We start from the raw sequence: 27409 nt of genomic DNA, 5'->3' as shown, positions 1-27409 counted from the left end.
AAGGAGGACTTGAACCAAAACCAATACTGTCTTGCCATACCAAACAGTATTTATTTATTTATTTAGAGACAGGGACTCACTCTGTTGCCCAGGCTGGAGTGCAGTGGCATGATCACGGCTCACAGCAACCTCCGCTTCCTGGCCTCCTGGGTTCCTGAGATATTTCCTGCTTCAGCCTCCTGAGCAGCTGAGACTACAGGTGTGCACCACCACGTCCTGTTAATTTTTGTATTTTTAGTGGAGACAGAGTTCCGCCATGTTGGCCAGTCTGGTCTCAAACTCCTGACCTCAGGTGATCCACTCACCTCGGCCTCCCAAAGTGCTGGGATTACAGGCATAAGCCACCACACCTGGCCCTCATACTAAACTTTTAGAGTACTTAATTCCTTGCCATTTCATTTTAGCCACATGATTTGCAAGCTGTAAAAATCTGACTCTTTACAAATGTTTCCTACATTTTTTGTTGGAGGATTGACATTCTTCCATCACTGAAATGATTCTTTCTCCTTGAACAAAAGTTGAATGATAAACTCTTCAAACCCTTTTTAAACCCATGTGACCTGCTTATGGGGTTTTGTTTGTTTTTTGTTGCTTTTAGAACACGGGAAGACATTTCTTTGAGTATTTACATTTACTGACAATACTTATATCCAAACTTATATCCAGGGCTCCCCCACACCCCATTTTTAAGTCCCTGCCTTTCACCTCCAATCATCATATTAGGCCAAACACTCTGTTCCCTCTCGTTTCATTGCGGGAGGTAAGGGTGGAGAGGAGAAGGTAAGCAAGGGAGCCAGAGGAGGCAAACATTTTTTTTCACTATGTCAGAAAAACTTGGTTGTTAGTAGCCATGTTAATAGAGAAGTTCTACTAAAAGGCCAATTACACTGATGTTTATAAATCCCCCCAGTTGAATAATGGTGCATTTCTCAAAATGAATATAGTGAAAATGGAAACATTTACCTGAAGGAAAAATGTAATAAAAGAAATAATTCCAAGGACTAGAAACAATACTGAAAACAAGTTACTATTCTGTCGTTTTGTTTCAGGATCATCATTTCTTGTAAAAACCTGTGAGAAAACATTTAAAGGATTTTTAGTTCAATCAGTGAAGAACCCATCCTGGACCTGACCCATTTCCCATCTGGCCCAATATTCAGGGGTCAGGAGAGCCTTAGTACACTGGAAATCGGGGTTGGCTTTCCTATTGCCAGCCTTAAAGGTGTCTGCATTCTGCCTTCTGTGGAGGCCAAGGTTAGGTCTATCATTCATAAATTGATCCAATATTTTTTCTGTTCAGATTCCCTCTTGGAGTCATGAATGCCACCTCAACTGTGTAAAGTTGAAATCAGAACAAATACTCTCCTCTTCGCTTGGTGGGGAACTACATTTATGGAAGTTCATTGCTTTACTATTTGGACATTTCAAACTGTCCCAAGGTGTCTGGGGAAAACCTGATGTGGTTTTTTGGTGAACCACAGAGTGGTGGTCATTCACTCAGCCCAGGCCTTTAAAAAAGAAAGGAATTTCCTTGAGCCTGCCTTCTTGATAGGATGGCCAGTTAAGAGAGCCAGTTGGAAACTACAGCTACCTGACCTAGCACCACACATGAAATTTTTTCCAGAGATAGTTATAAGGGCTAATAGGATGTTTTGGACTCAAGGAACACAGAGAATAACCATTCCTCAGGGAAAGAAAACACGTATCTCCCTTCACAGTGGGCCAAAATCAGTCTTGTAAGATAGTCACATTCCTAGTCCAGGACAGACAACTTTATCCTTCATAAAAAAACAAACAAACAACAACAACAAAAAGGATTTTTGAAGAGATTAAATAATTTTTTTGACTAGTCAGTCCAACAAAAATCATAACAATTACAAAACTCTTACTCTATGCCAGGCATTATTCTAAGCAAATTCATATATACTATTCCTCTAATCCTGGCAACCATCTCCAGAAGTATGATTTATTATCATCACAGTTTTACACAGATAGAAACTGAAGTACAGAGAAGGTAATTAATTTGCTCAAGTTAACACAGCCAGCAAGGGATGACTCAAGGATATAAATCCAAGCAATCCGTTGCAGAGCCCACTATCTTCAATGAGGCAGATACCTGGTTGCCTACTCATTATCTAAGAGCTAATATCCCAGCCCTGGGTCACTTACCTCCAGACTTACTGTTATATGAAGAATGAGAAAAGTATAAAATCATAAATTGAGGTTTTGTCACAACCAAACCCATTCCTAACAACCATTTCCTTTTTTTTTTCTCTGATGACACTACAGTCTACCCCCGCCAACCCCCAAAACCTGCAACACACATGTTAGTGCAAGGATCAGTAAACTATGGGCCACTGGCCAAATGTTTATATAAAGTTTTAATGGAACACAGTTGTGTTCATTCATTTCCACATTGCCCTTGTGTACTACTAGGTCAGAGTTGAGTATCTGCAACAGAAATCATGTGGCATGCAAAGCCTAAAATATTTACCATCTTACTGTTAATAGAAAAAGTTTGCTGACTCCTGCCCTGGACCATATACTCTACAGAATCAGACATTTGATCACATTCTCAGAATTTTTTTCAACAACTAGAAAAATATCTGGTACAGAGCAGACACAAAAAAATTATTCTAGAGGCCAGGCATGGCAGCTCATGCCAGTAATCCAGCACTTTGGAAGGCCGAGGCAGGTGGATCACTTGAGGTTAGGAGCTCGAGACCAGCCTGGCCAACATGGTGAAGCCCTATTTCTACTAAAAATACAAAAATTAGCCAGGCGTGGTGGTGCAGGCCTATAATCCCAGCTACACAGGAGGCTGAGGCAGGAGAATCGCTTGAACCCAGGAGGCAGAGGCTGCAGTGAGCCGAGTTCACACCACTGCACTCTAGCCTGGGCGAGAGTGAGCGAGACTCAAAAAATAATAATAATTCTTGAATAAATATATTTAATATTAAACATGAATGTCAGTAAACATGAATTCATGAATGAATGTATTAAACAGAAATAAACTGACCAGGCATGAGTAGACCTGAATAGTCATATATATTTTGCAGAATCAAAAGTCAGTGTTTAGCTTATGCTTCTCGTGGTGATCAATCTCTTTCTCCATAATGTTATCAGCAGTTATGGCAAGGGTGTCCTCAGCTTGATGTTTGGGCATATGTCACTAAACACAGAGTATTCCTTTCAGATTGTAACTTTATTGTTGAAAATGCCACCATTAAGATGAGGTGGAACTAACATATGTCAACCTCGATCTTTAGGAAGCTGTTCCTATTTGTTTTAATCTTAGCAAGTGGGATGAAAATTACATCTTACAAAAGTAGCATGCTAGGCTTACTCATGTCCTGGAAAGTATGTATGTTAGAGAACAGTGCATTCTCAAGCCAGCCTGACAAACATTTGCGGAACTCTCTTTGCACATTGGTGAAATGAGAGTTCACAAGGTTTGTTCAGAGCCAAATGTTGGCAGGTATGAGAAAGTCATCTCATCACTTTCATTGACTATTTCAGGAAGCTCGTCTTTAGTTGCCCAGGTTAGAAACCAACTGTGACGACAAAGGAAGGTTCACAAAGTTAGCTTTCCTATCACAAACCAGACTTCTATTCTTACATCTTCAAGCCAATTAGTTTCATATGGAAATACATGGATTTTGTTGTTTTTGTATCCCAGTTCAAACACAAACAGTTTATTCATTCATTCTTCCGTCAGGATTCACAAGTAAATCACACAAATGGGATCACACTTACCCCTATAATCTTTGAAAATATTACTGCAAATGCTGGTTGCAGGCCTCCGTTTATAATGGCACAAAATACACCAACAACAAAATAAGGCCATTCAGTTAAATTTAGCTTCATAATCCTCCAAAAGGAAACTGGAGGTATACTTTCATCCTAGAAAACACAAATTATTACAACAGGCTAATTAAAAACGTATAATGTACAATTCTTACATATGCACAAAAATTTGTAAAGGAATATATCCTACCCTTATTCCTTGTCAGTGAATAAGTGATGACAATTTTGCTTTAAAAAATGCCGTAGTGATTATTATTTAGCTCCAAAAAATGCTGACAAATTTTGCTACAATACTCCTTTATTTTTTAAAAAATAAATGATGTTTCTACAAACGCTTAACTTTTATTTGGTACTCAGAACCTGACAAGAGTATTTATAAGCAGGAATAAACAGAATAGAAATTTTGATATTTGAAAACCTGCTATAGTCTCTTTACACTATAAATTTTAATTCTAAAAATTCTGCTGTGTAAATTAACACTCTTAAATTCTAACCCGATTCTAAAATGTTGACATTCTGGGGGATAGGACGGGAAGATTCTGGATAACCTTTCTTGTTCCCACTCCTACCGTAGCCCTAGCCCACCAAACTAGGGAACCACAGTTGGTGAGATTAAAACAAACTCCGCATCTCCCTTCATACCAGAGCCTCTTTGGTACTAAGCTTTCTGTCTTGGGCTTGTGATCCACGGACACTCCTACGAGTTGATCTTTTTCTTATTAGACTGGATCCTGAATCATTTGAAGACATTTCCAAGGCATCAATTTCACTTTTGGATTCATCAGCTGCATTTTCTAATTCAACTTCATTTCCTGCTGTCTAAAAAAATAAGAAATATGCATAAGCTCATTAGGCTGTGTTAACCATGAAAGCTAATCACCGAATGTCAGCTATCAAGGAAAACAGCAATTTGTTTAGTAACTGCAGAAAAGGATAAAGCTAATCTGCTGTGTTGTTTTGTGTGTGTGTGCGTGTCTCTGTGTGTCTGTGTGTGTGTGTGATATTTGAAAACGAAAACCACCAAAGAAGAATTCCCACTGCATATACTGAAATAACCTGGCATTCATTCCATGTATCTTATCTTCTCACGCCATTTTTTGTGGGTGTTTTGACTCAATCAAGTTTACTCTGGATCAGTGCTGTCAACAGAAATATGGTGCAAGCCATACTGTGAGCCATGTTATTTTAAATTTTCTAGAAGCCATGTTAACAAATGTAAAAAGAAAGAAGTGAAATTAATTTTAATTGTATATTTTATTTCACCTAATATATCCAATATATTATTGATATCCCATGATATCATTTCAACATGTAATCAATATAAAAATTGAGATATTTTGCATTTTTTATACTAAGTCTTCAGAACAAGATGTGCACACTCTACTTAAAACATTCCAATTCAGATTCACTACTGTTTAAATGCTCTACAGGCACATGTGGGTACTGACTACTATAAAGGATAATTCACCTTGAAACCTTTTAATTTTTTTTATCTGTTTATCATTCTTTATTTTCCCCTCTTTCAAGAGAGAAAAAAAGATCTTAAACACTGGTCTCATCCTGAATCCCCCAGGTGTTGTTTCCTACTTTTTAAGATAATCAAATCAAATAATATTTATTTTTAGCATTAAATGCAAAATCAGTTTATCACTGAGATGACTTAGGAAAATTCTAAAGTAAAACTATACCTGCATTGTGACAAGTTTGAAGTAAATGCCTTTCTCTTTCATGAGTTCATCATGATTTCCTTTCTCCACAATGACTCCATCATCGAAACCAGCGATGACGTCAGCATTACGAACTGTAGACAAACGATGAGCTATCACAATGGTGGTCCGACCTTTTCTGGCCTAAAGAGAGAGAAATTTGGTTTTTGAATACATTAACAATTACATGAAGAAACTTAACCATTCAACATACATTTACTGAACCAATGCTGTGGGCATTGTAAAACCATCAAATCTATATAAGATAGCCTCTGACTTCAATAAATGTATAGACAATTGATAATAGTTAAAAATGATGTTTCCTTGTAATAAATACAAACACAAATATAACAGTCACATATTAATATTACGTAAGCCCCCAAATATTTTATTTAACCTAAATTTGCAGTAATAAAAATCGGGGGCTCGGGCCGGGCGCAGTGGCTCACACCTGTAATCCCAGCGCTTTGGGAGGCTGAGGCGGGCAGATCACGAGGTCAGGAGATCGAGACCATCCTGGCTAACATGGTGAAACCCCGTCTCTACTAAAAATACAAAAAATTAGCCAGGCGTGGTGGCGGGCGCCTGTAGTCCCCGCTACTTGGGAGGCGGAGCTTGCAGTGAGCCAAGATCGCACCACTGCACTCCAGCCTGGGTGACAGAGCAAGACTCCATCTCAAAAAAAAATAAAAAATAAAAAAAAATAATAATCAGAGGCTTGTACAAACCAACAAATTACTACAGCCCAGGCGTTGGCCAATCAAAACAAACACAGGCCATTGTGCTGTACTGGTACACACCAGCTAGTAATCAGCCCTAGGAATCATAATATCCTATCCCACATGACCCCCTGGATGAACAAGACAGACAATAAATGTGAGGCAGCAAAGTCCAGACCTCAGTGTCACACTGACCTGAAATAAATTTATGAGTTTATTTTATCCAATAAAGTATTTTATCCAAGGAGCCTGTGTGAGACTCAATTTATTCGTATGTAAAATGCAGATAATAATAGTATTTACTTCTTAGAGTAGTTGTGATGACTAAACAAAATAATGCACATAAAGTACTCAACACTGTGCCTTATCCATAGTTAGTGCTTAATAAGTGATACTTATTCCTAGGTAGAAGAATTATGGAAAAATTGAAGAGTCATGTAAGTCTCTTTTATTTTCACACAGGAACAGAGCCAGATATCTAGGCCTTGTCTGAGACTTCTCTAACCTTTGTAATTTTCCCAATGCTCATAATTTTTGTTACTCTATATTTCTCTCCAGTAACTAGCAATACAATTCTCAAAACTAACACACAGCATTTTCAGGATCAATAGGATAAGTAGAAGTGGAAAACTTCAAAAAGAAAAAATACACAAGAGAAAAATTAGGTGGTAGAAACCAGAAAAGTTTCTAGATGGTAGAAAAATTAGGTGGTAGAAACTAGAAAAGAAACTAGAAGAAAATAGATCAATTCTTTGTATCTTTTTAAGAAAAATGGGGTATGTGGAATTTCCCCTCAAAATTTATACCCTAAAGTATTTTAAAATATAACCTTTTAAAATTTTTATTTATAATTTAATACATAGTTTCACTATAGATTAATAAGGAAACACAGATAAGCAAACCAATAAGCAGTGGCTCACACCTGTAATTCCAGCACTTTGGGAGGCTGAGGCGGGAGGATTGCTTGAGCCCAGGAGTCCGAGACCAGTCGGGGCAAGATAGTGAGACCTCATCTCTACAAATATATCAAAAAATAGCTGGGGGCTGGGCACGGTAGCTCACGCGTGTAATCCCAGCACTTTGGGAGGCCGAGGCAGGTGGATCACCTGAGGTCAGGAGTTCAAGACCAGCGTGGGCCACATGACAAAACCCTGTCTTTACTAAAAATACAAAAATTAGCCAGATGTGGTGGTGCATGTCTGTAATCCCAGCTACTCAGGAGGCTGAGGCAGGAGGCAGAGGTTGCAGTGAGCCAAGATTGTCCCACTGCACTCCAGCCTGGGTGACAGAGCAAGACTCCATCTCAAAAAAAAAAAAAAAAAAGCTTGGCATGGTGGCACACACCTGTGGTCCCAGCTACTCATGAGGCTGAGATGGAAGGATCACTTGAGCCTAGGCAGCAGAGGTTGCAGTGGCCGTGATGGCACCACTGCACTTCTGTCTGGTGACACAGTGAGAGAAGAAACAAGAAAAGAAAAGAAAAGACAGGAGAGGAGAGGAGAGGAAAAGAAGAGAAGAGAGGAGAATAGAAGAGAAGAGAAGAGAGAAAAGAAAAGAAAAGGGAGGGGAGGGGAGGGGAGGGGAGGGGAGGGGAGGGAAGGGAAGGGAAGGGGAGGGGAGGGAAGGGGAGGGGAGGGAAGGGAAGGGAAGGGAAGGGAAGGGAAGGGAAGGGAAGGGAAGGGAAGGGAAGGGAAGGGAAGGGAAGGGAAGGGAAGGTCCAGAAAGGAAAGGAAAGGAAGAAGAAGAGGAAGAGAGGGAGGTATTGAGGGAGGGAGGGAAGGAAGGAAGGAAGGAAGGAGGGAAGGAAGGAAGGAAGGAAGGAAGGAAGGAAGGAAATAAAGAAAGAAAAAGAAAAACACAGAGGTGGAATCACAGATTAAGCAAAATGAGGGGAAAAATAGTAGCCACAATCCCATCTGCCTCTATTTTGGTTCACAAAATGTTTAGTAAGCTGCTTTTTTTCTCCTCAAAAATTTATTAAGCACATTGACAGGATGTTAAGGAACATTCAAGTGTTTTTTTATTAGAGACAGGGAGAGTTGAAACAAATATGAGTTCATCTTTGAATTCTACTGTGACATCTCAACTTGGAACACCTTTGGTTATAAGGTCTCCATCTCCACATTCTCATTCCTCACAGAATTATCCCCGTTACCATCACGTGCTGGAGATCAAATGCACAGTGCCTGGCACAGGGCAAACACTCAAATGCTATTTGGTGAATGAGTCATACGGACTCCAGAATTGCAGGACAGTCAAACTCTGTTGATAGTCAATAACCTGTCATGGCTTAGGTAGGTTTTCAGTATCACAGGCTATCTGCCCCTCTCCTGGAAATAAGAGGTTTCTTATTTCCCATAGAGTCTTCGAGTGGCACTCAACACCTTGAAAATTAGATATGGACCTTCAGGTTGTATTTTTCTCTTCTTGGCAATATTACAAACTCTCAAAACCTAAATAACAGCGTTATCTACGTAGTCAAGTTTTGAAGATCACAATGAAGATGAATTTTCACTTGTGTCTGTATTTCTATTTTTTAATTTAAAAGATTAGCAAGTGTCTTTAAATGAAAATGTATTCATCATCACTTAAAATAAGATCAGAGAAATAAATAGAAATTGAACAATAAAACAAACAAATAGAAAAAGATTTCAAAGAGGCCCAATGCTTTTATTTTAACAGCTGAAGGAATCACCTAGAAGCTATCAGAAATTTCCTTTTCTAAGATCAATATTAACAAGAATTGGTAGTAGAATGTTCTTATGCTTATAAATCAGGTGGGTTTGAACTAAGCCTCACTGACCTTATCCAGAGCCACCTGAACCACTGCTTCACTTTCTGTGTCCAAGGCTGACGTGGCCTCGTCCAGCAGGAGGATCTTGGGGTTGCGAACCAGGGCACGTGCAATGGCGATCCTCTGCTTCTGCCCACCACTCAGCTGGGCCCCTCTCTCTCCAACCAGGGTGTCAAATTTCTACCACAGAAAACCCAGAATGATTTAGCATAAGGACAAGCTATCTCAGCTCATATTTTAAATTGGTAAGGAATCCCATACACAGCCCAAGTCTCACAAGTAATACAGGTCCAGTTCTTTAAATCTTATTTAATACAATAACCAACCTCAGTTTTTAAAAATGTGTCTACGACCAGTTGATACTGCTAGAGCTTTCAAATCTGAAGTAATCTTACTTTCCCTTCTTAGGGTTTCTCTTCCTCCAATTTATAGTAGTTTCCTAACTTCCTGCGTAGGAGGCCTGCATTTTATTTTTTGCACCTCTAGAAAGGCAAAGGGCAAGGACAACTTACATGAGGCAGTTTCATGATAAAATCATAGGCATTGGCTTCCTTGACAGCTTTCTCAATCTCATCCATGGTGACATTTTCACGGCCATAGCGAATGTTTTCAGCTATTGAGGTGGCAAACAATACAGGTTCCTGACTCACCACACCGATGATTTCCCGTAGAAACCTTACGTTTATGGTCCTAATATCCTGTCCATCAACACTGACCTGGAATAAAATGTAAGTGTGACTTTCATACATTTGTAATTGAAAGGGCAACATCAGAAAGATGTGCAATGTGACTGCTGATCGCTGCAGGGTCTAGCTCAGCACGGGTCATCTCACCATCCCCTCTGTGGGGTCATAGAGCCTCTGCATCAGCTGGACCGTTGTGCTCTTCCCACAGCCACTGTTTCCAACCAGGGCCACCGTCTGCCCACTCTGCACCTTCAGGTTCAGGCCCTTCAAGATCTACCAGGACAAGTAAGAAAAAAACTTCAAGGCAATTCACAGACACAGGGTATAGGAACTGACCATTCAATACTAGGTTTAAATATACATGCACTTTTTTATAATATCTACAAGAAAGTATCAGAAACTCTTCATTCAATAGATTAATTGTTGATGAATCATTTATCACTGTACCTTAACTTCTTTTCGAGATGGGTAACTGAAGTGAACATTTCTGAATTCCAAATTTCCCTTAATATTATCTGGTTTGTGCCCACTCTTCGAATAGCTGTCAATAATTGGCTTCTAAACAGAATCAAATTTTAAGAGATTACTAGGTTACAATAACTACTCTTAGTGATATTTTGTGAAGAGCTGGATAAAGTGACAAAGAAACTGATTCTTAACTGGACAATCTTTTAGATAGATGGATAAATGGCCAACTCAGACTTACATTATCAATTATCTTGAAGATTTCATAAGCTGCTCCTCTTGCATTTGCAAATGCTTCAATGCTTGGAGATGCCTGTCCAACACTAAAAGCCCCAATTAATACAGAAAAGAATACCTGAGGAATGTAAAGAAAAACCATCAGGCTACTTAGATAGTGATAGCAAATTTTTTTCATACTTCTTCTGTCTTTTTTAAGAGACAGGGTCTCATTCTGTCACCCAGGATGGAGTGCAGTGGTGCAATCATAGCTCGTCATAACCTCTACCTCCTGGGCTCAAGCAATTCTCCTGCCTCAGTCTCCCAGGTAGCTAGGACTACAAGCATGCACTATCACACCTGACTAATTTTTTTTTTATTTTTTCTAGAGACAGGGTCTCGCTACGTGTCCCAGGCTGGTCTCCTGGCCTCAAGCAATCCTCCTGCTTCAGCCTCCAAAAGTTCTGAGATCACAGGCATGGGCTGCCACACCCAGCCAAGAGTAAATTTCAAATGTGTCACCTCAAAAAGTGTCAAGTGAGCTGATGGATATGCTAATTAGCTTGATCTGATCACTCCACATTTTGTGTGTATGTGTGTGTATACATAAACATCACATTGTACTCCATAAGTGTAATGCAATTATGATTTGTCAATTAAAAATAGCATAAAATTTTTTTAAAAAAATTTTAAGACAAGGTCTTGCTTTGTTGCCCAGCCTGGACTGCAGTGGTGCAATCTTGGCTCACTGCAACTTCAACCTCTTGGGCTCAGACAACCCTCCCACCTCAGTCTCCGAAGCAGCTGGAACTACAGACAAGTGCCACCATATCCGGCTAATTAAAAAAATATAGAGAGAGAGATGAGATCTCACTATGTTGCCCATACTAAAAATATTTTAGAAATTTAAATACTTTTCAGTTTAGAATGCAGAATTAGTCTTACTTGCTCAATAAAACAATGATTTAAATTTTAAAGGGCTAGAATATTATAATAGGATATTTTTATATTTCTTCAATGTCTAATTTTTTTTATTTAGATCATCAGTAAGGTAAAGTGGAAATGAACACTAGCAGAGGAGTCAGAAGACCCGGTTCTGAATCCTAAATTAGTAATAACTAGTTATATGTTGTTAGACCATTCTCTTAGAATCTTTGGCTTCAATTTCTTCATTGGCAAAAACAGGCAAGATTCTATCTGTTCCCCCTACCCAGCAATCATAGAGATGTTGTATCATGATAAAACAGGGTATATGAACATTTTTTGTTAATTATAAAGCACACACACCTAAGGCATTGATCCTTTATCAGGTTATCTTTTTTGCCACAAGGCCGTGTTCTCTTTAGGCCTTTTTTTGTTTTGTTTTGTGCAAATCAGTTTCTCAATGGTAAAGACTTAACTGTGTTTCTTTTTGGGGTTGATGAGAATTAATGTCATTATTCATTTTTTCTAAATCACAGGGAATTATGTTGCTCAATAATTTACACAGAAGGAACTTTGCTAAGAGATTCTATATTCATTACCTCAATTAGTCCTCAAAACACACTGAAAGTTAGGGCTCATTCCTGTCATGTCATTTGGCAGAAGAGGTAGCAGAGGCTTGAAAAGTTTAGCTGGCTGCCCTAAATCATACAGCTAATAAGTGACACAGCTGCCATTTGAATCAAGTTGGTCTGATATCAAACCCCACACTCCCTATTTTGGATGCCTCCAGTTTGTGAGGTATATTCATGCCCAGTGAACACTGGATTTAAACTGCTTATCTCAATCACAGTTAAACAGAAAACATCTGTTATGACAACCAAGGATCACTCACAGCATCACCATACTAAAAAAAAAAAAAAAACTTTATGGGAAAAGCCGCTCCTGACTGAGCAATTTTGAATAAGGCTAATTTGAAAAAACAAAGAAGCGATTATTGAATCCATATTACAAATCTGGCTCCTGAAAAAGGGAATTGTTTTAAGGGATTCTACAAAATATCATCTCTCATTGCCTCAATCTATTTCTGCTTGGCCTATGAAAAAGGAACTAAGTGACTCTTCTAACAGTGTATTTTATTAGATCCAGATACGAATTGAGTTTTGTTTGCAAATTATTTCATTGTCTTTAAAATAAAAGAAGATAACATTAAATGGCAAGACTTCTGTGCTTGCACAAAGATCTATAATGCAGAAAACTTCCAAACAATCTTTTAGGAAGAGCAGCAATTTATACTTCCACAATTTGTGAGGTGGATTAGCTGCCATTCGAAATAATTTGAAAAGAGGTCAAAATGTGTATTTTGCCATTTTTGTGAATAGTAAATCAGAAAATAAAAGTGAAGTGTTTAGCATCAAGTTTGGCACAAAAAATCTCAACAAATAAAAGTTCATGCTATTGAGATTGCTAATATTAATATTATTTAGGCTACAGGATAAACTGTGCAAGATATCTGCAAAAACAAACAAACAAAAAACTGGTTGTCAGATGCATCTAATTTTTTTCCACTTTTTAACCTAGTGGCGCATGTGTCTGTAGTATTCAATAGTTGTTCAAAATATATCCTTCTAAAGTCAAGCCAACATTACTGGATTTCATTGGCATTTTATAATAATGGTTCATTTCTCAATATAAACCACTTACAGTGAGTACTTGTCCAATAGAATATTCCCCTGAGAGGACCAAGGTAGTCCCATACCAGAAGGCCAGAGCATAAGATGCATAGATCAGCAGGAAAGCAGCACCTATAGAAATATTGGCTGTAATAGCTTTCTTTATCCCAATTCTTTTAGCTTCTTCTAAATTTTTGTTGTACCTGAGAAAAAGAACAAAAATGATCACATATACTCATACATTTTATGAAAACATATCAATATAGCATGATAGTTACAGAGTGGCTAGGATGTTCTCAGTCCTGTGATATACATGCATTTTGTCCTGCTGCTCATACATTGACCCTATATAGTAGTACTGTTTTACTCTCTTTTTGCAGAAGAAGAAACTGAAATTTATAGAGATTAACTTATTTGTGGGGGAGTCTTCTAAAATTTCCTTCTCTGGCTTTAGTAATAGCAAAATAAGTGAAGCAATATTTAGCAAACTTCTAGAACTTACATTGTTTCATACACAAGACAAAGTAAAAGCCATGGAAAAAACCTGTGTCTTTCCTTCAAAATCTGCATGCCTCTTTAATTAAGTAATAAAATGGAGAGATAATGTTAGAAAGTACTAAAAAAAAAAGGAGGGGACAGTCATTCAAATCTCTGAACATTAAAGACGTTTGGAGACAGTTTGCTCTCTGTCCTGCCTTCCTCTAGGACTGTCAGAATGACCAACTGAGAGGTTACATGTGTGAGAGCATTTTGAGAGTTTGGAATTGTCATGTAATACTTTTTACATTTAAATAAGCTGTGCAATTTATCTTATTTCTGTAGACATTTATTTTAAAAACCACTGACCTACAAAAATTATTTGGCTTACAGGTTTATAAAAGCACATCATTATTCATCAGCATTCCCTCTCTTCCTTCTCCTTTCTACATGTTGACTATGTGTCCTTCCCTCTGTTAATGCTCCCAACACTTGTCATGCCATAGCTGCCTGCTGCTGAACTAACAGGCTCTGACCTGGTGGCTTGGGCCATCCGGGGCTTCTGGCTAACTCAAGGGCTGAGAAAAATTAAATTATCAGCATATCTATAGCCCTGAACCCATTCATAGCACAAAGGCCTACCCTACATTAACCAAACCTGGTGAGGACCCATTAATACTTCTTAGAGCAAATATAGGAGATTATACAAAAGGGGCAAAAAAGAGCAAATGAAAAAAAATCGAAAAACAATGTTGGAATCACTGACAGATTTTATTTCTGCAATTCTAATGACTTACAGGTTATTCCCAACTGACAATTCAAATATTTTTTAAACCCTCAGAGAGTGGTCAATTTTTGACGGTAAAGCTAAAGGAGATGATGTCTATAACTCGATCTTCATTTGAAAGGAACAGAGAAGACTATTCTGTTTAAGAGGATAGCTGTGGAGATAAGCTAATGGAGCCCAGAGTTAAAGGAAAATAAGGAATTTTGCAAATATAGAACCAAGATAAAAGGATTAGAAAAACAGGACAGATTGCCTTAAATCTGTCTGTATTTTCTTAATCGCAACTCCCTGCAGAACCTAGAGCATTGCCTTGGATAGAAGAGGAGCTAATAATTGTTGAAATTCATGAACTTACTTCCATATAAAAGTCATACTTTAAGGACTTTGATCCATAAATTCACAACTAGATAAATATTATATAGTATTATATTAATTTCCTTTGGAGAACTTGTTCCATTAGTATGTACAGCAAAGCTCAAGCACTGTCCAGATATGAACATGCATTGTTTCTTGCTTTCATGACTACTTTAACTAGGTACATTACAGAGTTACAAAAGCATGCCAAGTGAAATTTACATCACTACCGTGTCCACTAAAGATGAAATTTAAACAGAACTTCACAGTGACAACATATCAACACATCATTAGTTTCTACCCCCCAAAATGTAAATCCTCAACTTGCCAGTTATCATCTGAACAGAAAAAATATTTTTGAGAAATGTTTCAATGATTTATATACACACAAGCACACACACACAACACACAGACACATACATATCTCTCACTTTATGAGTTGATCTGAGGTGAAAGCTACCACTGGGCATAACTTACATAAGAATATATTTAAGGAAATTTAATACATATGTACTATACTCTGTTATCTCCTTTATTTCAGTTCTCGCTTACCAAGACTAACGTAGAAACCAGTCTGATGTTGTCCTATGCAGCCAGAGGAAACATTTGCACAGAAGCACAAGGAAGAAAATCATTTAGACATCAGAAAGGAGAAATAAAGGAAAGAAGGGGGTAAAGGGAAATGAGATATAAACAATACTCCTTTTCCATAAGCTCTTTGTTGTTTTTCGATACAAACGCCATACATAAAACTAGATATTAAAATCATCCATTCATCAAAAGCTTTAGTACAGAAATGGTCATGAAAGTAGGAATGACTAAAAGAGACTAAAGTTATATAACAAAACCATTGGTATGTAGGAAATATGACTCTTCTTAAATATTATGAAAATATTTATCAATGCAAGTAACTACTTTAAGAGTAAGGAACAATTTTGGTTAAGCAAACAGAAATAAATATTAATAGATAAATATATTTTCAAGGTACATAAAAGAGAGAAAAATATTTTTAAGTGAAAAGGAACAAAACTGTTCTATATGATTGAATGGAATTTATTTTAACTTCTGGTTAAATTTCCATTCAAAGAGAGCCAGCTTCCCTCCTGCACTGCTAATTTGAAGAGAAAGCCAGATTAAGACCTCAATTACTTTATGTAGAAGCAGAGAAGGGAAGGAGAAGAACAGGAAAGAAAACTGATTATGTCTGGTCTAAGAATAGTCATCAATTCTACTTCCAAATTATATCCCAAATCTAGGTATCTGTCACCCCTCTCCTGCCTCTGCTCCAGATCAGGGAGATGCTCTGGCCTGGACCATTCTGCCAGCCTCCCCACTGGTCTCCCTGCTTCCACACTTTGACTTCTCGCATCCATTCATGAGACCCATTACAGACAAAGAAACAATCTGAAAACATAATGTGGATAGTCATTCCTCTTTTTAACACCCTCAACCACTCCCCTGTGCCCTTAGAATACAATCCTAACTCTTCATCATGGCCCACCATCCCCACATTCTGGCCCCTGCCCACCCCAATCTCCCCTCATTCAACTGAGCTTCAGTCATGCAAGCCTTATGATGTTTCCTAGAACATACTAAAGTCTTGGCCACCCCAGGAAATTCGGAAGACTCTTCTTCAAACCCATCCCATCTCTGTCCCCACCATGGCTTGCTTTTTCTCATCCCTCAGGTCTCAGCTGAGATGAAACCTCCTCAAAGAGGCCTGGCCCAACAACCGTACTTAAAGTTAACTTGACCATTCATCATCCTCACACTCTTTGATTCTTTCAGATCACATTTTTAAATCAATATTTTTATTTTTTTCTTTGATGATTCCTTATATTTCTTCCTCCCTTTCTCCATTCTTCCATTTTTATCCATCTTACTATTTTGACTGAAGATCACACAATATCCTCTGTTTCTGATTCACAGCTGAAAACCTAGAGCCCTAGCTTTGTTTAGACCTTTATAAAATAAAAAAGAAAAGAAAAGGAAAACCTAGAACCTAGCACAGTGCCTGGCATGTTGTAGGTGCTGAATAAATTTGTCAAATAAATAAACTTTTAAGAAATGGCCAACTTGGGAAGGACATTAGGCCATCAGTTTGTAGTCTTACGTCAATTCTTGATCTCCAGGCAAAATTAATTTCAGTTCTCTGAAGGAGACTCTCCTTTCAAAGATACATTCAAGTAACATATTTTCTGAAGAAATGATTCCATATGTAAAATACTACTTAGAGCAAATACAGGAATCTCTGGATATAGCTGTGTAAGTCCATTTGTTTATTCTTATAATTAAAATTTGATCATTTTCTCTAGGAAAAATATTTTCATATCTAACTAATTAAAGCACTCCATTAAATCTGAATTCCTTTAAACTTTCAGTGAACTAAAATTATCAGATTTATCTAAGTTATAAATGTTGGGCTTCACTCCCACAATGTCCATTTCCTCCTTCTCGGGTTTCATTCCATCCATCATTAGAGTTTTTGTTGCTAATAATGTTGCTTAAAATTTGTTGCTTAAAAATATTGTCAGTTCCTCAAATTTAAGATGTCTTTAATTGTAACAAGTACTGGTATTCTGTCATTTTATAAAGCATTAAGAAATGAGTTTAAGAGGACATTCCATATGCAGCTAGGACTCAAAGGGCTATACCTCAGTATATTAAGCAACACACAGCAGAACTTGCATGTCTCAATCTTGGCACCAACCAGGTGAAGGAAGGAAAAAACAACCTCCCTGAGAATCTGGACCACAAAGTAGGACTCATGCAGGTCTGAGCATGAATTCACACTACCGGTGTTGTCCAAAAACAACTAGACACGTAATTTAATGTAAGGTGGTCTCAGGTTAGCAGTGCCCTTGGTGAATAGCAGAAGCAAACATAAATCCTGCCTGATAGAATTGGACTTCAATCCAGATCCATAGCAAATGTAAGATGGCACTGACTGATAGGTTTATTTCAATTTCAGAGATGATGGATTCATTCTGAATGGATGAAATACTATATATTTTCTAATTGTTCATTCCTAGTTTACAGGAAGGCCATTTATTCTGAATAATGATAGGTACCCAGAGGTCTTATTGTATTTTGTTAGCTTATAAAACCTACTGGAATTTCTGTGTGGACAATCTTATCATCTGTGAATAACGACAGTTTTCTTCCTGTTTTCCAATCCTTACTGTTTTTCTTTTTTGTTTTCTTTTTTTCATTCTTCCTCTTATTTGTTTTATTGGTCTTATTATCTAGTACTAGTACAACAGTACATAGAAATGATAGTAAACACATTTGCCTCATTCATTATTTGTTTTTTATTTTTTAAATTGACAGACAAAATAGTATGTATTTATTTCATTCATTATTTTAAGTGTTAAAATGTTTTTAATGTTTCACCACTAAATGTTTCCTGTGGGTCTCTAATATATTAAGAAGGTTGTTTCTTATTCCTAGTTTTACGAGTTTTTGTCATGAATCATATATAATTCATGCTTTTCCCCTTACATCACAACAAACTTTTTCTTGTAATCTATTAATATGGTTAATTATATTAACAGATTTCCTAATGTTAAAACCATCTTTCCATTCGTAGGATAAAGCCAACATGTTCAGGATGTTTTCAATTTGGTATTTTTCACATGGATTTATTTAGCTAATTATTTATTTATTTATAATTTCTGCATCTATGTTTTAGGTGAAACTGTCCTTTAGTTTTCCTTTCTCATATTATACCTGCCTGGTAGTATACTATCAAAGTTACACTAGCCCCATAAAACGAACTCACAACTTTTTTTTTCCATTTTCTACAATTTATGTAAGATAGGGTTATCTCTTTCTTGAAGTTGTGGTAGAACTTGCCTACAAAATTATCCAGACTTGTGATTTCTGCTTGTGGGAGAGAAGCAGTGGAAAATGGAGATTTTTAACTTTGAATTTAATTCTTTTAATGATTATGGGTTTACTCAGATTTTCTCCTTCTTAAGTGAGGGTTTTAACCTACATTTTTCTAGCATATTGTCTATATCATGAGGGTTTTTAAATTTATTGGTATAAATCTGCAATTTAAAAATAGATTTTTTAATCTGTTACAAGTTTTCCCTATTCATTCTTTTTTTGTTCCTGATTAAACATATAAAATAGTTATTTATAAGTCTTTTTAAAGAATTAGTTTATGGATTTGTCAGTCTTCCACTCTTTTGCCTTTATTTTCTATTAAATTAATTTTTGCTCTTACCCTTATTATGTCCTTCTAATATTTTATTGTTCTTTCTCTAACTTCTTGATTTAGATGTTTAGTTCTTTAATTTTCAATAATTTTGTATTTCTTCTGCCAGATACTCTGGTATCACTGGATTAGGACTCATTTTTAATGTGGAATCCTCAGCTTTGGAGAGAGATTGTTTCCTAGTTCACAGAATAGTATAAATTCAGACCCCAACTGCAGATAGCAGTCAGGCCTGAGAATCTAACTTCTACGGGGAGATGTTTTCCTCCAGCTGAGAAACCAGGAAGAAGCTGTTAAGTTGTGTCCGTCTTCCAATGCTGTTGGGCTGTTGGGCATATTATTTTTCTGGTCCACCTTTTCTCTGAGGAAAACTGGAAAAGAATTCCAAACTCAAAACTTCATTATGTCTCTGCTCAAATATCAACTAATCAGAAAATATTTTTCTGAATAACTTATCTAAATAGTATCCTCATGATTCTCTTATTTTATTTCCCCAAATAATATTTACCCCAACTGGTATATTACCTATTTGATTATTTGTGGTTGTCTGTAACCTTACCCACCCCATTAGAATTTAAGCTCCATGAGAGCCGGGGATTTATTTCATTGAATATTTACTCAGCCATTAAGCAGGACTCCTCATTTTATTAGCCAGACATATTTTAAAGTAAAAGCAAAGGCTTTAGCAAAAATCAAAATGGAACACAGATATCACTTTCCTTTGAACTATGGCACTTAACCATTTTAAATTATTCTCAGAGGACATTTCTTTATATGTGTGAACATAGCATAGAACAAGAGTACTCCAAACACATATGCACAGTTAAAAAAATTATGCAATGAATAATCATGTAAGTATACCTGAGATCAAGAAACAGAACACTGCCAGAACCACAGAATCCCCTGCTGTGCATTCAGCTCTCCTCACACAACTTCTCGTCTTCCCCAGAGCTAACTATTATTCTGATTTCTGAAAATTCCCTTGGTTTTCTTTATGGCTGTACCACACAATGTATAACCCCCTTAACCAATACAGTTTACTTTTTCATACTTTCAAAGATATATATATTCATAAGATTGAAATGTTATAGCATCAGAATATTATAATTTATATTCAATTTTAAATAAAATCTGTTGCTGCTTAGAAATCAGTAATCTGATTTATATTATAAATTTCAATAAATTACCATCTATGCTTTCAGAAATCTAATAAAAGAGAATAGTTGCAAGCATAATACTAAACAACAGATAATATAAAAGATTTTGGACTTTTGTACACATAAGTGCTTTTTGGTTATATTTTTATCTTCCAAATCATGTAGCATATGTCAACTGAATAGGAGCAGAAAGGAAAATGAACCACAGATTAAAATGTCCCCATAGATCTTACATAAAATACTCAGTCAGTCTTAGAGAATCACTAATTAACTTGATAGAGGAAAAAAAATCAGAGGTATAAAATACATTTCAGCCTTAGGAAACTATTTTTATGTTATTGCCCATCTAGAAAATGCTGAATTAGCAGATAAAAGAAAAGTACAATTAGAATTGCAACTTCTCTAAAATATTAGTTATGCTGTAATATATCCATTAAGCTATTAAAGAAAACATATATATGGGAGAAAATGCTTATAATTAACACTACCAATCTGAAGGGCATTTGAGAAGACAGAATTTAAAATATCTATCCATTTAAAAAAGAAACTCAAACCTTTCAAGTTCTTTCTTTTGTCCTCCAAATGCAATCACAGTTCTAATTGCTGCCAAGACCTCCTCAGCTACTGCTCCAGCTTTTGCATAAGCTAAGAGTTCTTTATCAGTAAATGAAGATAGTATCTGTTTAAAAATATAATTTTGGATCATGAAAATAAATAACACGTTAATTTTATCTTTTGTAAAGTAAAAATAAGTGTATACATAAATGCTGCTTATACATTAATGCATGTGTAGAACAAAATCTGTCTTTTACTTGCCTTTGGTCTGAGTTAACAGCCACTGGAGTAAACCTCTCCCTGAAACCAGCCACTGATGCATGAACTTGGGTCCCAGAGGGTCCTATTATGAAAGCTGGATCAATTGCAATGGGAAAAGGACTAACGTTATTGTACCTAGAATGCTGAAGTGGTCAACTACCTAAATAAAGATTACACATGACAGGCCAGGTGTGGTGGCTCACACCTGTAATCCCAACATTTTAGGATGTCAAAGACGAAGAATTGCTTGAGCCCAGGAATTCCAGACCAGCCTGGGCAACATGGCAAGACCCCGCCTCTACAAAAAATTTAAAAATTAGCTAGGTGTGGTGGCATATGCCTATTGTCTCAGCTACTCAGGAGGCTGAGGTGGGAGGATCGTTTGAGCCTAGGAGGTCGAGGCTGCAGTGAGCAGTGGTTGTGCTACTGTAGTCCAGCCTGGGCAACAGAGTGAGAGCCTGTCCTCCCCACCCCTCCCCCAAAATTACACAGAACCAATTTATTTTAAAAATTTTGATTAAATAGAATTATATTCTTTCAATAAAAAATTCATAGGCACTTGTGGACTCATCTGTGTAAGTAACATTGGTCTATCCCTTCTTGGCATAAAAAGCTCAAAGTTGTTTGTGTTTTAACAGTGGATTTCTCCCTTTCTTGTGTGTGAAAGTAAAAGGAGCTATGACAGCTAGAGGAATGGGTGGATGAAGGCAAATGAACATTGACTAGTTATATTCTAAGTGCAGATAGTGTGCTGCACGTACCTAGCCTCTTTAGTACCCAAAATAATATTCCATTGATTCACTAGACATTCCTGACTTCTCAAAGCAATCTTCCTGGGGCTGTCCCACCATAATTGCAGAACCATTCACGGTAGGAGGTCTGAGATAGGTGACCAGTGCCATCCCTTAACAAACATCTGTAGAATAGAGGAGGCTCATACAACATGCTTTAGGAATGTTTTTCTGCTCCTTCTGAAACCTCATGGTGCCACAACAATTGCCACAATGGAGGCAACCAACAATAGGAAGATCACTTCAAAGTGATACTTTAAAGAAACACTTTAAAGTTAGGAGTTTTTTTTAAATGTTATTTTAATTTATTATTAATATATCAGAAACCACAATGAATTCTACAAATCTAGCTCCCTTTTCCTTCTATGACCTTCCATCATTATAAGCAGACAAAAGTATGGTTGAATCTTCATTAAGTGTTGTGTTTTTCAGGAGATCATGTCTGTGAAAAGAAAAAAAAAAGAAGACCCTCTAACCTATCCTATTATCAAGGATATGAAAAGGCCAGGTGTGATGACTCATACCTATAATCCCAGCACTTTGGGGTGCCAAGCAGGAGAATCACTTGAGGCCAAGAGTTCAAGACCAGCCTGGGCAACACATAGAAACCCCATCTCTACAAAAAAATTAAAAACTAGGTAGACATGGTAGTACACAACACAGTCATGATGCAGAACAATTCAGTCACAAGGATCCCTCAGGCTACCTTTTATTACCACAGCTGCCCCATCCCTACCCCTTGCTTCTCCTTCTGTTCCCCATCACTTTTAATTTCTAGCAACCACTAATCTGTTGTCATCTTTATAATTCTGTTATCTCAAGAATGTTATTTAAATGGAACCATGTGGTATAGAACCTTTTGGAATTGTTTTTTTCCACACAGCATAATTCTCTAGAGATTCATCCAGATTGCTGCATGTATCAATAGCGCTTTCCTTTTCATCATTGGTTATATTCCATGGTATGGAAGAACAACAGTTTCTTTAACTATTTATTTACCCATTGAAAGAGAGCTGGATTGCTTCCAATTTGGGGCTATTATGAAAAAAGCTGCTATAATATTTTGTATACAGGCTTTTATGTAAACATAATCTTTTTCTCTGAGATAAATGCCCACAAGTGCAGTTGCTGGATTGTATGGCAATTGAATGTTTAGTTTTATAAGAAACTGGAAAACTGTTTTCCAGAACGGCTGTACCATTTTACATTCCCATCTGCAATCTGTGACTGATCCAGTTTCTCTGCATTCTCTCCAGCACTTAATGTCTCACTCCTTTTCATTTTAGCCATTCTGACAAATGAATGGTGATATCTTATTGGGGTTTAATTTGCATTTCATTGATGGCCAATGGTGCTGGACCACGTTTCATGTGCTTACTTGCCATCTGTGTATCCTCTTTCCTGAAATGTCTGTCCTTATATTGAGTTTTGAGTCTTATTTATATATTCTAGATAGTAGTTCTTTGTCAGGTATGTGGTTTGCATATAATTGTTTCTCTGTCTGCAGCTTGTCTTTTCATTCTATTCATATAGGCTTTACAGAGTAAGAATTTTTTATTTTGATGAAGTATAATGTATCAATTTTGACTTTTAATGATTATGCTCTTGGTGTCAAGTCTAAGAACTTTGCCCAGGCATAGATTCCAAAGATTTCTTCCTATTTTTTTCCCTAAAAGTGTTATAGCTTTACATTTTACATTTAAGTCCATGATCCACTTTGAGTTAATTTTTATATAAAGTGTCAGGTTTAGGTTGAGCTGCTGCTTCTTCCTCCCCCTCCCTCCTCCTCCTTCTCCTTCTTCTTCTGTTTTCCTTCTTCTTCCTTCTCCTTCTCCTTCTTCTTCTTCTTCTCTTTTTCTTTCTCCGTATCTTTCTCCTTTTCTTTTTCTTCTTCTCTGTCACTATTTGTCAAACAGGATGTCCTTCCTCCATTCAATTACTTTTGCACCTTTGTCAAAAAACAGCTAGACATATTTGCAGAGGTCTATTTCCAAGTTTTCTGTTCTGTTTCATTGATCTATGTGTCTATCCTTTACCAATACCACAGCTTGATTCCTGTAGCTATAGAGGAAGTCTTTATATCAGGTAGGTTTACTCCTCTCACTTCATTATTCTCTGTGAAGATTGTTTTTGCTATTCTAGGACCTGTGTCTTTCCATATCAATTTTTAGAATAATGTTGCTTGTCTATGTCTACAAAAGGCCTTACTAGCATTTTTATAGAAATTGCCTTAGACCTATAGATCAGTTTGGAAAGACCTGACATGTTTATGTGGAATCTTATAATCCATGAACACATCATGTCTCTTTATTTAGTCTTTGCTTTCTCTAATCCACATTTAATAATTTTCAGCATATAAATCCTGTATATGTCTTGTTAAGTGTATATCAAAGTGTTTAATTTTATTTTGAGTGATTGTAAATGTATTATATTTTAGATTTTGGCTTCTGCATTTATTGTTAGTATGTAAAAATTCAATTGATCTGGTATCCTGTGATTTTTCCAAACTCAGTTGGGAGATTTTTTATAGATTCCTTGGGATTTTCTACATACAAAATCATGCTGTCAATAAATATGCTTTTATTTCTTCCTTTCCGATCTATATGCCTTTCCTTTCTTTTTCTTGCCTTATTGCAATGGTTAGAAGTTTCAGTGCTTTGATCAAAAAGAGTGGTAAGAGTGAATTTGTTTTATTTCTGATCTTAGAGGAAAGCAGTCTTTCACCATTAATCATGATATTAGCCAAAGGGTTTTTGTAGATGATCTTTGCAGAGTTAACATTCCTCTATTCTTAACTTGCTGAAAATTGTTATTATCAATGGGTGTTAGATATTCTCAAATGTTTCTTCTGTGTCAATTGATATGGTCATATGGTTTTTCTTCTTTGGCTTGTTGGTGTGGTAAACGGTCTGAAAAATGATCGATTTTCAAATGCTGAGTCAGCATTGTATAGTTGAAATAAGTCCCACTTGGCCATGATGTTTAATCCACTTTGAATTAATTTTTGTATATGGTGATAGGTAAAGGTACAGATTCATTCTTGCACCTATGGATAGCCAGTTTTTCAAGCAATATTTATTTAATAGCTAGTCTTCCTCATTGCTTATTTATGTAAACTTTGCCAAAGATCAGATGGTTGTAGGTGTGTGGCTTTATTTCTGGGTTCTCTATTGTGTTTCATTGGTCTATATGTCTCTTTTTGTACTGGTACCATGCTATGTCAGTTACTACAGTTTTGTAATATAGTTTGAAACTGGGTAATGTGATGCCTTTTAAGTGGGGTGTTTGGATAATTTACATTCAAGGTGGTGTGAACCCAGGAGGCAGAGCTTGCAGTGAGCCGAGATCACGCCACTGCACTCCAGCCTGGGCGACAGAGCAAGACTCTGTCTCAAAAAAAAAAAAAAAAAAAAAAGACAATTTACATTCAAGGTTAATATTGATATGTGAGATTTTGATCCTGTCGTCATGTTTTTAGCTAGCTGTTTTGTAGACTTGATTGTGAAGTTGCTTTATAGAGTCTTTGGAGCATGTATGTAAGTATGTTTTCCTGATAGCAGGTATTTTTCTTTTGTTTCTGTTTATAACCCCCTTAAGAATCTCTTGTAAGGATGGTCTAGTGGTAATGAATTCCACTAGCATTTGCTTGTCTGAAAAAGATTTTATTTCTCCTTTGCTTTTGAAGCTTAGTTTAGTGGGAAATGAAATTCTTGGTTGGAATTTCTTTCCTTTAAGAAGGCTGACAATAGGACCCTTATCTCGTCTTCCTTGTAAGCTTTCTGATGAGAAGTCTGCTGTTAGCCTGATGGGGTTCCCATTGTAAGTGACCCTTTTCTCTAGCTGCCTTTAAGGTTTTTTCTTTCCTGCTGACCTTGGAAAATTTGATGAATATGTGTCTTGGAGATGGTCATCTTGTATTGTATCTTGCAGGGGTTCTCTATTTCTTGAATTTGCATGCTGGCATCTCTAGTGAAGTTGGGGAAATTTTGTGAACTACATCCTCAAATGTGTTTTACAAGTTGCTTGTTCTCTCTCCTTCTCTCTCAGGAATGCCAATGAGTCGTAGGTTTGGTTTCTTTACATAATCCCATATTTCTCAGAGATTTTGTTCATTTATTACATGTTTTTCTTTATTTTTGTCTAACTGGGTTGGTTCAAAGGACTGGTCTGTGAGCTCTGAGATTCTTTCCTCAGCTTGTTCTAGTCTGTTGGTAAGGCTTTCAACTGTATTTAGAAATTCCTGTAATGAATTTTTCAATTCCAGAAGTTCAGTTTATACTTTCTTAAAATGTCTGTGTCATCTTTTCTGGCTTCCTTGGATTGAGTTTCCAGTGTCTCCTAATCTCATTGAGCTTCCTTGCCATTCAAATTTCAAATCTATGTCTGTCGTTACAGCCATTTCAATCTGGTTAGTATCTGTTGCTGGGAAGCTAGTATTATCACCTGGAGGTAAGGGAACAGTCTGACTTTTTGAATTGCTGGAGTTCGTGTGCTGATTTTCATCCAAGAATGATGCTTAAGCGTAAGGGCCAGGAGATAGGCTTTTACTCAGTCATGTGTCTCTTGTATTTCATCACCTTTGCAACAGTGTTCCATGGAGGGGGAGATGGGAGGCAGGATGAGAGATGATCCTCTCACCAAGTCTGTTCCCAGGCCTTGGGAGACACCACTTCCAATCCCTGGCACCATGCTCATGATTCCAGCCCCAAGGGGGACCCTGGAAGGCTGGGCTCCCCACTCCCTTGGGGTTGCCTAAGCCAAAGATTAGGTCACCAAGAGCTCCCTGAGGACCTGCTGGTCCTGTGTTTGGCAGAGTCAGAGTGGGTTGTGGGGTATGTCTACAGGTTGTTTGTTAATGCAGTGGGTCAAGGGCAGAGAATCCTCAGGCAAGGCAATGAATGGTGCCATGGGTGTGCAGCTGGTGTGGTGCTTGTGGCTGAAGGTTTTTATTCCAGCAGATAGCCGTGAAGACTGCTCAGCTTGTTTTCTCTCCCGACTGGGTCTCCTTCTGGTGTCTTCCCTGTAGCAAACCTGACCACCTAGTTTTGTCCCAAGCCTTTTGCACTCAAATGATTGGGCTGTTAGGTGTTCTCTGGCAGAGTCTCTGGCAGAGACTGGTTAGCAAATGAGCTACACCTCATTCCCAGACAAATCCTGTGGAGGGAGGCATTTCCAGCTACCATGCTGGCACATGAACCCACATCTTATTCTTCTCAGCGTTCTGAGAGTTGGGGCTCCTCCCTCACTCAAGTGCAGGCCACAGTTCTCAGCTCAATAACCCTGAGCCGTGTGCTTGAATCCTGGGGGTTGGGACCAGGCCTATGGCTTTGTCCTCTGTCCCCTTGGGATTGAGCACTGGTCATATTGTTGAGGCCAGTGTTTCAATTCCACAGGCTGGGCAGTGGAGGCAGTGCTGTGAGCATGCTTTTGCAGAAGCAGCCAGGCAGGGGCTTTGGGAGGGGCTGGCAGATGAAAGTGCACAGATCAGATGCACCTTAGTCCTGTGAGAAAGATAGCCCTGCTCTCTCCTGGCACAGCACTCAGCAGTGTCTAGAGTCACTCAGAGCAAGATGAAGAGCCATGGGTATGGGTTCCTAAGGTCACATTTTACTGGAGTTTCCCCATGCACAGAACCTTCTGGCCCCACTCAGGTTTGAGCTCTGCCTCTACCTAATCTCTGGGCAGTTGCTCTGCCAATTCAAATATCTATGGGGGTCATGTTAGGATCTCAGAGGTCCACAACAGGAATGTGGCACCCTGCAGTTCCTTCATTCACCACTTCCTTAGGACTAGTTCAGGGCTGGGAGCTGGTCCGTGC

The 27409-nt window shown here is 37.6% G+C and overlaps 1 protein-coding gene and 1 long non-coding RNA gene across 2 annotated transcripts in view; one reads left to right on the top strand and one right to left on the bottom strand.

Moving 5' to 3' along the window:
• Nucleotides 1-15316, top strand: part of LOC129060430 (uncharacterized) — a 43418-nt gene extending 28102 nt beyond the window's left edge. The window contains exon 3 of the long non-coding RNA XR_008527145.1: nucleotides 15147-15316. This is a non-coding gene — a long non-coding RNA (uncharacterized LOC129060430). The remainder of the gene's footprint in view (nucleotides 1-15146) is intronic.
• The window catches only part of ABCB1 (ATP binding cassette subfamily B member 1), a 106996-nt gene that overhangs the window by 37465 nt on the left and 42122 nt on the right, over nucleotides 1-27409 (bottom strand). The window contains exons 8-18 of the mRNA XM_024249653.3: nucleotides 20539-20663; nucleotides 13019-13190; nucleotides 10419-10532; nucleotides 10160-10270; nucleotides 9860-9985; nucleotides 9539-9742; nucleotides 9036-9206; nucleotides 5496-5657; nucleotides 4450-4626; nucleotides 3757-3903; nucleotides 964-1071 (exon numbers count right to left, since the gene is read on the bottom strand). Of these exons, the coding sequence (XP_024105421.1) occupies nucleotides 964-1071; nucleotides 3757-3903; nucleotides 4450-4626; nucleotides 5496-5657; nucleotides 9036-9206; nucleotides 9539-9742; nucleotides 9860-9985; nucleotides 10160-10270; nucleotides 10419-10532; nucleotides 13019-13190; nucleotides 20539-20663 (1617 nt within the window). The remainder of the gene's footprint in view (nucleotides 1-963; nucleotides 1072-3756; nucleotides 3904-4449; nucleotides 4627-5495; nucleotides 5658-9035; nucleotides 9207-9538; nucleotides 9743-9859; nucleotides 9986-10159; nucleotides 10271-10418; nucleotides 10533-13018; nucleotides 13191-20538; nucleotides 20664-27409) is intronic.

This window comes from Pongo abelii, chromosome 6, assembly GCF_028885655.2.
Source record: "Pongo abelii isolate AG06213 chromosome 6, NHGRI_mPonAbe1-v2.0_pri, whole genome shotgun sequence".
NCBI lineage: Eukaryota > Metazoa > Chordata > Mammalia > Primates > Hominidae > Pongo > Pongo abelii.
Note: the sequence above shows the minus strand (reverse complement) of the source record. Positions and strands in the feature narration are given on the sequence as shown.